Raw genomic sequence first — 12,520 nt, 5'->3', positions numbered from 1 at the left:
TTATAGCCATCGTCATAAACATTGGATTGTGAAATCTTTAGCAGAAGGGGAAAGTGAGGTTTGATAAGATGCAGGATATTTTAATCATATTAAAATGTCTCTTCACAGATTGTGGCAAATGTCAAAAAATAGTGAATTTGGGTAAAGAGAAAACAGGAGTTCTTGCAGCTTTTCTCTAAGTTTCAAATTATTTCAAGATACATTTTAAATGTTCCCTGTTAACTACAGTCGATTTCAGGGAATTTTTTTTTTTTTTTTTTTTTTTTTTTTTTGAGACAGAGTCTTGCTCTGTTGCCCAGGCTGGAGTGCAGTGGCCTGATCTCCGCTCACTGCAAGCTCACTGCAAGCTCCGCCTCCCGGGTTCACGCCATTCTCCCGCCTCAGCCTCCCAAGTAGCTGGGACTACAGGCGCCTGCCACCACGCCTGGCTAATTTTTTGTATTCTTAGTAGAGACGGGTTTCACCGTGTTAGCCAGGATGGTCTCCATCTCCTGACCTCGTGATCCGCCCGCCTCAGCCTCCCAAAGTGCTGGGATTACAGGCGGGAGCCACCGTGCACGGCCGGGAGTATTATTTTTAAAGCCAAAATCCAGCCTGGGCACGGTGGCTCACGCCTGTAATCCCAGCACTTTGGGAGGCTGAGGCGGGCTGATCACTTGAGGCCAGGAGTTTGAGACCAGCCTGACCAACATGGCGAAACCCCATCTCTACTAAAAAATATGAAAATCAGCTGGATGTGGTGGTGCTTGCCTGTAATCCCACCTACTCAGGAGGCTGAGACAGGAGAATCGCTTGAACCTGGGAGACGTAGCTTGCAGTGAGCTGAGATTGCACCACTGCACTCCAGCACTTTGGGAGGCCGAGGAGGGAGGGTCACTTGAGGTGAGGAGTTCGAGATCAGCCTGGCCAACATGGTGAAACCCCGTCTCTACTAAAAATATGAAAATTAGCCAAGGGTGGTGGCGTGGGCCTGTAATCTCAGCTGCTCAGGAGGCTGAGGCAAGAGAATTGCTTGAACCTGGGAGATGCAGGTTGCAGTAAGCTGAGGTCACACCACTGCACTCCAGCCTGGGTGACAGAGTGAGACTCTGTCTCAAAACAACTATATAAAACAACTATATAAAGAGCTATATGATGAAAAGAAGAATCCCCAAACAATTCTACCTAAAATCTAAGCTATTTTAAAAGCTTTAACAAATGTAGGGGACTGGGTAATGTACTAGAGCTTGTTTCTGAGATTAGCCCATGTACATTGGTTGAGTGTAGCCTTTGTGGCTCACCTGTTTTTACTTTGCAATGTCTGTGCTCCCACAGGTGGGCTCGGTGGTGGCCGTGGGCTGGATCCGCTCCCGCAAGGCTGTGGACTGGCGCCTCTTTCGGAACATCTTCGTGGCCTGGTTCGTGACTGTCCCTGTGGCTGGGCTGTTCAGCGCTGCTGTCATGGCTCTTCTCATGTATGGGATCCTTCCATATGTGTGATTTGTCTTCTTCCAGCTGCAAACAGCTAAAGGGATGGTCTGATGTGGGTGTGTGGGAGACATGTGCCCTCGTGCCACACATACACATCCTGGCCGTGCACGGCTGTCTCATGACCAGCTCTCTGCCTCCCTTCCAGGAGGCTCCATCCCACACTGTTCACCCAGGCTGCGGAGACTCACCCTCCCGAGCTAACGTAACTACTGTACATAATAATATGTATTAAACTGGTATCGTGGTGACATAATGTGGTGCAGTTACTTATATATTAAATATCTATTGTATCCATAGAATAGGCAGCATTATTTCAAACATATTCAAGTTGGGAGTGGAGATCATTGCCTAGAAGTCAATATTCAATAAATCTTGTACATAACTATTTCAATGGCAAATGTTAAGCCTTTTAAAAGGAAAGTGTAGATTGGAAAATGATTTTTTTTCCAAATGATGTTTTTCCCTTCTAATATACTATAAGGTAATGAGCTTCAGGACAGGCAACACGACCCCGCAGAGGTCGCATGCTGTGGGATGACAGCGGGACGGGAGCTCACAAGTGCTTTCACTGAAGATTTGTTCATATACTGTGTATTGATTCTTGTGTAATATATCATCATTGCTTTTGTAAATACGTAAAACTGTAATTTTTTAATGGTGTGCTTCCCTTATACTTTTTTGATCAGAGAATTTTGGAAAGTACCAAAGAAGCAGGGGAATCGTTGGCCAGTGTTACATTTTCACATTGTCTGTCTCCCACCCTCACTGATGACGCCTGCCCCGGAGCAGCGTGTGGCTGTGACACCGTCACCCAGCATGCGCCACGCCGTGGCTCCCACCAGCAGTGCCACCGCCGCCACACCCCAGATCCCGCCCACCCTGCAGTGGCCTTTCCTTGTCATCAGAGTAGAGAATGCACAGGTGTTGGTGAGGGGGTGTGGCTGAGCACTACATGTCAAGTCCAGGGTCAGTTTCCATCCCAATTCTCCCTGCAGCCTGAAGAACGGATCCTTGTCTCCAGTGTCAGCACAAAGGAGGCTTTTTCTGTGCTTTGACATTCTAGCAGTTCAGGGATGAGAGGGAGGGAGAATCCTGGACGCTGGATGGAGTATTTCTCTGAGGCCCTCACAAAGCTGGACACCCCCAGGCTCTACTCCATCCCATTGGAGTCTCTTCTTTTTTGATAGCGGGAGGGAGGAAGTACGACTAATGTTGGAGCCTGAAACTATGGAAATGCTGCTAAAATTTTTATATTGACAAACATTTTCTTGGTACTTCATTGTCATTTTTCATTAATCAACCATATTAAATTTATAATAAAAAATGCCCCTCAGAAGTTTGCCTCCAAAGCCTTTTTCTCAATATTGACAATTTTTCTTTCAGAGTTTCCACAAAAACCAAAGCTATATAATTTGGCCCTTGTATTTTTCACATACCCTTTGTTGGTTTCCCTTATTTGACTACTGTTACAGGCTTGTACAGAAAACACAGGTGAGCAGGAAAGGGAGGCACGGCGTCCCCGCCCCGCATTCAGAAACCCGCAGTCAGCAGCTCTTATCCTTTGCTCAAGCAGCCAAAAACACCCTGGCTTGCATCTTCTGGAGCCCCCAGAGGGAAACCCCTTAATCCTCTGCAGCGGTGGCAGCACAAGCTCCGACTCCCTTAGGAGCTGTGAAGGTGACAGATGAGGCAAAGTGGCAGGTGTGAAAAAATGCATCTTGTGGCCGGGCACGGTGGCTCACGCCTGTAATTCCAGCACTTTGTGAGGCTAAGGTGGGTGGATCATGAGGTCAGGAGATGGAGACCTTCCTGGCCAACATAGTGAAACCCCATCTCTACTAAAATACAAAAAAATTAGCCTGGCATGGTGGAGTGCACCTGTAGTCCCAGCTACTTGGGAGGCTGAGGCAGGGGAATTGCTTGAACCCGGGAGGCGGAGGTTGCAGTGAGCCAAGATTGCGCCACTGCACTCTAGCCTGGCGACAGAGAAAAAGACTCCATCTCAAAAAAAAAAAAAAAAAAATGCATCTCCACTAAGAGCCTGCCCTTTCTGGTGTTTAAGCCCTTCATTTCCCCACTTCAAGAAAAATTGATTTTCCTCCCAAATCTATGTAAGTAACAGCACAACACAATGCAGGTGAACCTTGGGCAGCCTAAGCAGTCTGCAGGATTCAGGCAGAGACACGCTAGCCACCCCTGTCCAGGGAGGAGAGCTGCCACCTGGGAGCCCCGGCCCAGCCCAGCACGCAGGACAGGCAGGACAGCAGAGGCAGCATCTTGGGGTGAGCGGGGAACAGGCCACACTTACCGTGTTGAGCAGTCTCATGACTGAGCACAGGCGCCTCAGTGGCAGTTCTGGGAGAAGCCTCGCCTACGCACACCCCTGCCCGGCCTCGCTGTGATCTGACGCACAGGGCCACCTGGCCAGCCGATCCCCTGCGAGGGAGGGAAGTCACTCCACCTGGGACCCCTCCCTCTGCAAGGTGGCTCCTGTGGGTGGCTGGGGGTGCTGCAAGCCAAGGGCGGGAAAGCAGAGTGCCCAGGGAGCCAAGCGAGGTGGTTGGGAGGGTTTGGTCAGCTGAGGCCGAGCATGGACCATCTCCAAGCCGGAGGGGACGCTGGCAGAGGCTCCCTGTCTTGGGCCACCAGCCCACAGTTCTACCCAGAGAATCTTTCCTGAGTTCACCAGCTTCTTCCTCTAATAATGCAGAGTCCTCAGACAGAGGGAACCTCACACAGACGGTGTGGGCAGTGCTGCTCACTGCGATTCTTTTCATGGGATCCCTTTACTCCACCTGACAGAACCATGGGGAGGCCTAGAGATGCCTCTTTCCTGCAGTCTGGGCTCCTCTGAGGGGGGAAAATCTGGATGCTGTCAGAGGAGCTTGAGTTCTGAGACAATGGTCTTTTACTTCATTATTGCTTTTCCAAAGGGAATGAACTTTTTTTTTTTTTTTTTTTTTTTTTTTTGAGACAGTCTCTGTAGCCCAAGCTGGAGTACAATGGCGTGATCTCAGCTCACTGCAACCTCTGCCTCCCGTGCTAAAGCGATTCTTGTGCCTCAGCCTCCCGAGTAGCTGGGACTACAGGCACCCACCACCACACCCGGCTAATTTTTTTTTGTATTTTTTTGTTTTTGTTTTTTGGTTTTTTTTGTTTTTTTTTTTTTGAGACGGAGTCTCACTCTGTCGCCCAGGCTGGAGTGCAATGGCACAATCTCGGCTCACTGCAACCTCTGCCACCCAGGTTCAAGCAATTCTCCTGCCTCGGCCTCCTAAGTAGTGGGGACTACAGGTGCCTGCCACCGCACCCGGCTAATTTTTTGTGTGTTTTTAGTAGAGACGGGGTTTCACTGTCTTGGTCAGGCTGGTCTTGAACTCCTGGCCTCATGATCCACCCGCCTCGGCCTCTCAAAGTGCTGGAATTACAGGCGTGAGCCACCACTTCAGGCCAGGAATGAACTTTTGAGCAAATATCTAAACACAATGGATTCATTTTCAACAAGACAATTTTTTAAATAAGCCCTCTCCACCTCGCCTTCTTAAAAGAAGCTGAATTCTTAAGCAGTAGGGATCTCAAGCTGCAGAGTAAACATTTAAAATCAGCATCGTTCAGGATGACATGTAAAGATCTCTGGCCTCTGGGTTTATTTGATGACAAAGTGAGGTGGCAAAAAAGCCCTCTGTGTAGCTGGTGCAGTGAGTTTTGAGGCGTCCCAGGACGAGGCTGTTGCTGGACTGTGCTTGCCCGTGGGGGATCACACTTGCCGGTGCCTTGAAGGCTCCTGGAGTCTGGCAGAACCAGGCTCAGAGTTCAGCTCCTGCTTCACTAACCCTGGGCCACTTCCATCACTCCTATTAGAGCCAGTTTTCTTGTGTACAAAATGGGCCAAGGGACCCTTTCCCGGGAGTGTGAGGAATCAGAGCATCGGCATGAAAAAGGGATCACCCCAGAGCCTGGCACCAAACAGGGGCTCCTCAGGCAAGCATTTGTCCCTCTCTTGTGGGTGAATCCTTTATTTTTATGGGTGAGTCCCCTGAGGAGGATGGCTCTCAGGAGAGCATTAATGCGATGATGAAGAAAAGGAATAGAAAAGAGACCACAGTTAAACAAAACCACTAGAGACAAGGACGCTAGCAAATCAGTTCCCTGCATGATGGGAGACTGGGGAAACCCATAGAATATGGTTACATAAGCGGGCAGTGGAGCTCTCCTCTTGGATTAACTGTCACCCTCTTAAATATTTTTATCCTTCATTATATTGAAAAAACAATAGGCCAGCTGCAGTGGCTCACGACTGTAACCCCAGCGCTTTGGGAGGCCGAGGCGGGTGGATCACTTGAGGTCAGAAGTTCAAGACCAGCCTGGACAAAATGGTGAAACCTTGTCTCTACTAAAAATACGAAAAAATTAGCCAGATATGGTGGTGCACACCTATAACCCCAGCTACTCTGGAGGCTGAGGTAGGAGAATCGCTTGAACCCAGGAGGCAGAGGTTGCAGTGAGCCGAGATCATGCCATTGCACTCCAGCCTGGGCAACAAGAGCGAAACTCTGTCTCAAAAAAAAAAAAAAAAAAAAAAAAAGCATGACTAATATTATGAAAAAAAAAAAAGAAGTCACCTACATCCCATCATCCCGCCACCACCCTTCTGAAACATTTTCATTTCCCTTATTTTACTGGATCTTTGAAACACGTGGAGCTGGCCGGCCACTGCAGGCACGAAAGCCCAGAATGAGAAAAAGTTTCGGGGCCAACTCATCCAGGGCCAGGGCAGGCCTCAGGCTTCCTGACCTTATCTGGAGTCTTCCGGTTCATCAGCGGCCAGGCCTGTCCACAGCTGTGGTCTCCATAAAAGGGGACTGTGGGTAGGCCCGGGAGGAAGTTCCAGGAAGGAGCACTACGAGAGGTGATTAGGAGCTTGGAAAGGAAGCCTAGGAAGAGAGGGTGAGAGCTCATTCCGCCTGCTTCTATAAAGGAAACACGAGAATTCAATATGATCTTAAGTGAAGGGTTTCACTCAGTAAGGATGACCATCTGCTCTCCGTGTGGCTAGAACAAAATCTACTTACACAGCAAAAGGGATTTGGGCCAGAGTAAGATGGAGAATTTCCTTGCTTTTCCCGACTTGCCATTTAGAGGTTAAACCTGACGCTGATTAGAGACGGCAATGAGTGGTAGGGAGTGGGGCAAGGAGGTCAAAAGAGGGACTTAAAGGGCTCCAGGCAGAAAGCACGGACGAGGAAGCTGTGAGCATCTGTTTGGCAGCAACAACAGCGGCACCTGGTGGGGTCGAGTTTAATTGCAACTATGACTATCTCTGGCCCTTTCAATTGCAGCAGTGAAGTCACCTCACTGAGTGTTAATTATACCATAATTCAGAGTTGCAAGAAATGCTCAGAAGTGCCAGGAATGGTCTGTGTTTCTTTGGTGGTCACAGGGAACTATGAGCGCCTGCTGAAGGAGAACCTCGGTCCCTAAGCAGAAATCCCCTTGGCCTGGGAGGCCCGACCAGGCCCGCCTGCCTGAGGGCTTCCGTTCAGCAAACATCATCCACCAGTGCCTATCACCTGGCACGCGCCGGCCTGGCCGCTGCTGGAATGAAGACAAGAGAGGCCTCCAGCGCTCATGGGCAGAGGGGAGACAGGCACGCAGCTGCAGCACAACGCTTGCCGCCGAGGCTGTGTTCACTGGAGCTGGGAGAGGTCGGGAGGAATTGTCAGAGCAGAGGCGGCAATGCGGCCGAGACTCCACGTGCGAAGGGCACCCAGCGCACAGGTTCCGCCTGGGGAACAGTGACTTCTGGATGCCTGCAGAATCTCCGAGAAGAGACGTCTGCCAGGCAGCTTGAAATAAAGGTTTGGAGTTCAAGAGGGAGTTCTGCGATGGAGAAATGCTTCGGGAAAGAGCTTCAGGAGGCAGCCGTCTGGAAGGCAGGTGGGAGTGGCAGTTTATGGAGCAGGGCGGGTTACGAGCCCCGACGGAAGGCGGGAAGCACACGCTCCACTCCGCTAGCCCCAGGCCTGGACGCCCACCCCAGGTGGGCCGCCAGATCCCGGAGAGGGGCAGAGCTGACTGTGCCTACACTGCACGGGAATGCTGAGCCCCGTCCTTAACCTTCCTTCCACGTGACTGGACCCCATTTGGAATCCACTTTTGCTTCCTACCCCCTTTAATCCACTCCGCCAGAGGAAAGGAGTGTATTTGGTAACTATGTTGGGGAAGAAGGAACTGGGCGTGTTGGAGTCAGCCCCCCTCGGGAGGCGCCCCGTCTCCTCCAGGCCACCCAACCTCGGCAGGAGGGGAGGCCTGCCCAGCCCGACATTGCTGGTGACTCACCCTAAGCCACAGCTTCACCGGGCCTTTCTCAGTAGGAAAAGCGACATTCATGGAGGTCTATCCAATGGCACCCTGTCCTAATTTACAATTCGTTTTGTTTTTTAAGAGACGGGGTTCTCATTATGTTGCCCAGGCTGGTCTCGAATCCCTAGGCTTAAGGGCTCCTCTGGCTCCGAAAGTTTTAGGATTCCCGGCGTGAACCACCGCGCGGCCACGATTTGTTCAAAGCTGGGCGAGGCCAGTGGCGCTAGTATCCGACCACCCTTACCTGAGAGGCCGCTGGGGCGCAGAGGAGCCACGATTAAGGGCGCGCAGGATCTGAAAATGCCCCTCGCGCTCACACACACGCCTGCACCCAGAACCGGGCTGTGGATTACAGGGAAGGCAGCACCTGAGCGCCAGGACTGGCGTGGTGGGCAAGGGAAAAGGGGGCTTTGCTTCTCAAGGGTAGCCGAGGAAGCAGCATGCAGAAGGCCGGGCTTGGCGTGGGGACCCCGAGCGTTTACAGAGAACGCTCAGGGGGCCGCGCGGCTCCAGCCCCTTCTGAGTTCCCTTCCCAGCCCCCGCGCTAGAAGCTGAGGCTCAGAAAGGTAACAGCGAGCCTCCGAGGACAGGCACAGGAAGCCAGACAGAACCCCAGGACAGCACCGTCCTCCTCTGTCCCTTGAGCAGACCCTCGGCATAGGACGACGGTCAGCCATGCACCATGACATCCTCCCGGTGACTTGCGGGAAAATTGGTATGTAAAATAGGATGCCTTCCCTTAACATTTGGCTCATGCCCGTAATCCCAGCACTTTGGGAGGCCAAGGCGGGCGGATCACCCGAGGTCAGGAGTTCGAGACCAGCCTGGCCAGCATGGTGAAACCCCCGACGTCTACTAAAAATACAAAAAATTAGCTGGGCGTGGTGGCAGGCACCTGCAATCCCAGCTACTCAGGAGGCTGAGGCAGGAGAATAGCTTGAACCCAGGAGGCAGAGGTTGCAGGGACCGAAATCGTGCAGCCTGGGCTGTCGCCCAGTCTCAGACTGAGAGTGAGACTCCGTCTCAAAAAACGAAAAGAAAAGAAAAGAAAAACCCCATGCTTGTTAGTCTCTTACCACAGGAAACACTCATCCTCCTGCGTCACCCTCCATCGGGGTAGCCTCGCTAATGGCGGCGAGCGGAAGCCAGGGCGTCTCGCCTAGGCTGGAACCGTGCTCCACGTGGGATGCCCGCCCGCCCCTGCAGCCGCTGGGCCTCCGCCTCCTCCAAACTGTAACAGTCCTAAGAGCTTTTTCCTGATTACAGAAATAATGCGAAACTTGCTTTAGAAAACTGGAAAAGTATACAGTAAATAAGGATATTTATAATTCCACCTTCCTGAGATAATGAATATTAACATTTTGGAGCATTTTCTTCTATATTTGCGTTCACATTTTAAAAAATAAAATATTAATACAAATCTAGAGGCATATCCCTTTCATCCACTTCAGGCCATCAATACAAATAACTTCTGCCCAAGGAACAAAGAGGCCTCAGGGTTCCCCTGCTGCCCCTTCCTCTCTGTCCTTACGTGCAGGTAGAACAGTCCTGCCTCTGACCCAGAGCCAGGGTCCTGGGCAGCTCATTCATCCCCCACACCCCAGAGGGATGCCTGCAGCCACAGTCAGCCCATGAGGCTCCCTCCACACTCGCGCTACAGGGAAGGGCTTTCCAGTAAGACACAAGGTGAATTGGACTCATACTAAATTACAGTTCACCCCTTCTCACCCCTTTTCCATTTGTTTTACTTTATCTCTGGTAATGGTGGTTCAACTCACAAAGATAACATCAGAGAAATAAAACTGTCATGTGGTTGGTATCATAGATGTTTTCTGACATACATGCCGTCTAGTTCCTACCCAGTTACCCCTAATTTGGGTAAAGGATATTGTCTAGTTAAGATCATCTTTGGGGGGATACCTTGCACTGACATTTTTCAAAAAGCAAATGTGTCTAGTTGTAAGACAACTCATCTGGAAATGCAGCAAGGAATCTGAACGGGCAAAGGAGAACTGTAAATAACCAGTCAACACAGTTCCATCTCACTGGCCATGGAGGGAAAGCAAAATAAAACAAGTGATCATTCTCACCCATAAAACATAAAAACTTCAAACTTAGGTAACAGTCAAAATACTACTGAGGATGGGCCGGGTGCTGTGGCTCACGCCTGTAATCCCAGCACTTTGGGAGACTGAGGCGGGAGGATCGTGAGGTTGGGAGTTCAAGAGCAGCCTGGCCAACATGGTGAAACCCCATCTCTACTAAAAATAGAAAAATTAGCCCAGCGTGGTGGCACGCGTCTATAATCCCAGCTACTCAGGAGGCTGAGGCAGAATTGCTTGAACCTGGGAGGCAGAGGTTGCAGTGAGCCAAGATCACCCCATTGCACTCCAGCCTGGGTGACTGGAGCAAGACTCCGTCTCAAGAAATAAATAAAAATTAAAATTAAAAAAAAAAAAAACTGAGGATGTGGGGAAACGGACACTCAAACACCATTGGTATAAAGAGAAATTGGTACAAAATTTTTGGAGGGCAAGTCTGTACTACTTAGCAAATGCATATGCCCTACGGCTCAGCAATTTCAATTCTAGAAATCTATCCTACAGAACTACACTGTCCAATATCCAATATAGTAGCCACTGGCCACATGTTATTTAAATTTAATTAAAATTAAATTAAGCCTGGGCAACATGGTGAAACCCAAACTCTACAAAAAAAATACAAAAATTAGCCAAGTGTGCTGGCATGAGCCTGTAGTCCCAGCTACTCAGGAGGCTGAGATGGGAGGATCACCTGAGCCTGGGGAGGTTGAGGCTGCAGTGAGCCATGATCACACCACTGCATTCCAGCCTAGGCAACCCAGCAAGACTGTCTCAATAACTTAATTTAAATTAAAATTTTAGTTCTTCGGTTCCCCTAGTTGCATTTCAAGTGCTCCATAGTCCTATGTGGCTAGTGCCTGCCACACAGGAGAGTGCAGAGACAGATCACCTTCATCACCCAGAAAGCTCTGCTGGGCAGTGCTGGCACAGGAACAGTCACAGAAATAGACAAGGGGCCGGGCACGGTGGCACACACCTGTAATCCCAGCACTTTGGGAGGCCAAGGCAGACAGATTCCTTGAGGTCAAGAGTTCAAGACCAGCCTGGCCAACATGGTGAAACCCCATCTCTATTAAAAAAATTAGCCAGGCATCATGGCAGACACCTGTAGTCCCAGCTACTCAGGAGGCTGAGGCAGGATAATTGCCTGAATCCAGGAGGCAGAGGCTGCAGAGAGCCAAGACTGTGCCACTACTCCAGCCTGGGAGACAGAGCGAGCCTCAATGTCGAAAAAGAGAAAGAAAAAAAAAAAAAGACAAGGACATTCAATGCAGCACTGTTTATAAAGCAAAAAACTGAATATAAGCAAAAAAGGGGAATAGTTAAATAATGTCACATTTATACTAAAGCATGCAAATAAAAACATGAAGCAGACGTGAACAAATAGTATACTGCAAAACAAGATATCCACTTTTTTTTTAGATGGAGTCTCACTCTTGTCACCCAGGCTGGAGTGCGATGGTGCAATCTCAGCTCCCTGCCACCTCTGCCTCCTGGGTTCAAGCGATTCTCATGCCTCAGCCTCCTGAGTAGCTGGGATTACAGGCACCCACCACCACGCCAAGCTAATTTTTGTATTTTTAGTAGAGATGGGGTTTCACCATGTGGCCAGGCTTGTCTCTAACTTCTGACCTCAGGTGATCCACCCGCCTCGGCCTCCCAAAGTGCTGGAATTACAGGAGTGAGCCACGGCGCCCGGCCAAGGTATCCATTTTATCGTTTTGTATATATAAATAGATATTTACGTAATACTGAAACATATCTTCAAGGACATATCAAACTGTCAGTGGCAGAAGAAACAGGAATTAGAGAGAAGAATGAGAATTTTCACTTTTATTTACTTCTAAATTGAACTTGTTTAGAAACAAATTCAAACAGCAAACTGCATTGCTGTTAATTTTTAAAAAGAGATATGCAGGGAAGACCCACTCAGGAGCCCCTCTCTGCAGGAGAGAGCTTTTCTTTCCTCTTTTCTCTTGCCTATTAAACCTTCACTCTTAAACTCACTTCTTGTGTGTCCATGTCCTTGATTTCCTTGGCATGAGACAACGAACCTCGGGTATTTACCCCAGACAACAACGCCACTTCATTTTGGGGCCCCGTCCAGGATTGGAAAGTACATTCATCGTAAAGAATGTTGAAGATGGAACATCCAAATGGTGCTACAGATGGAGCCACGCATGGACACACCTTTCTTCTGAGGACCCTTAAATCAACCCCAGGAGGAGCCTTAACTGCTGTTCCCACATGACACCCCTCTTCAGCAGGAAGTAGCCAGAAAGAGTCATCATCCAACACCCCCTAACAGCAGTGAGTTACCACTCCTTATAGGGGAAATGATACCAGAACTAGAAAGAAATTATTTAGACAGATAGGGTAAGAGAGTCGTTGGTAAGGCTTCCTTTTAATAAAAAGCAGCCCCCAAATCATTTCTAACAAAAAGCAGCCTGAAAAAAAATCAAGCTGCAAGCATAGATAAGCAAGCTGGAAGCTTGCACGGGTGCATGCCAGCAGCTGTGCCAATAGGAAAAGGCTATCTGGGGGCCAGGCACGTTCAACATGGAGGCTCCCTCTTCCTTTTTGTC

At 49.6% G+C, this 12,520-nt stretch overlaps 1 protein-coding gene across 7 annotated transcripts in view; it reads left to right on the top strand.

Moving 5' to 3' along the window:
* SLC20A2 (solute carrier family 20 member 2) overlaps positions 1-2,806 on the top strand; it is a 126,270-nt gene extending 123,464 nt beyond the window's left edge. For all 7 annotated transcript variants that reach the window (XM_009243766.4, XM_009243763.4, XM_054561527.2 and 4 more), the window contains one exon: positions 1,315-2,806. In XM_009243766.4, coding sequence (XP_009242041.1) covers positions 1,315-1,479 — 165 coding nt within the window. In that variant the 3' untranslated portion in view covers positions 1,480-2,806. The remainder of the gene's footprint in view (positions 1-1,314) is intronic.
* Positions 2,807-12,520: the final 9,714 nt, after the last annotated feature.

Source organism: Pongo abelii, chromosome 7 (assembly GCF_028885655.2).
Source record: "Pongo abelii isolate AG06213 chromosome 7, NHGRI_mPonAbe1-v2.0_pri, whole genome shotgun sequence".
NCBI lineage: Eukaryota > Metazoa > Chordata > Mammalia > Primates > Hominidae > Pongo > Pongo abelii.
This window is presented reverse-complemented; position numbering and strand designations above follow the sequence as displayed.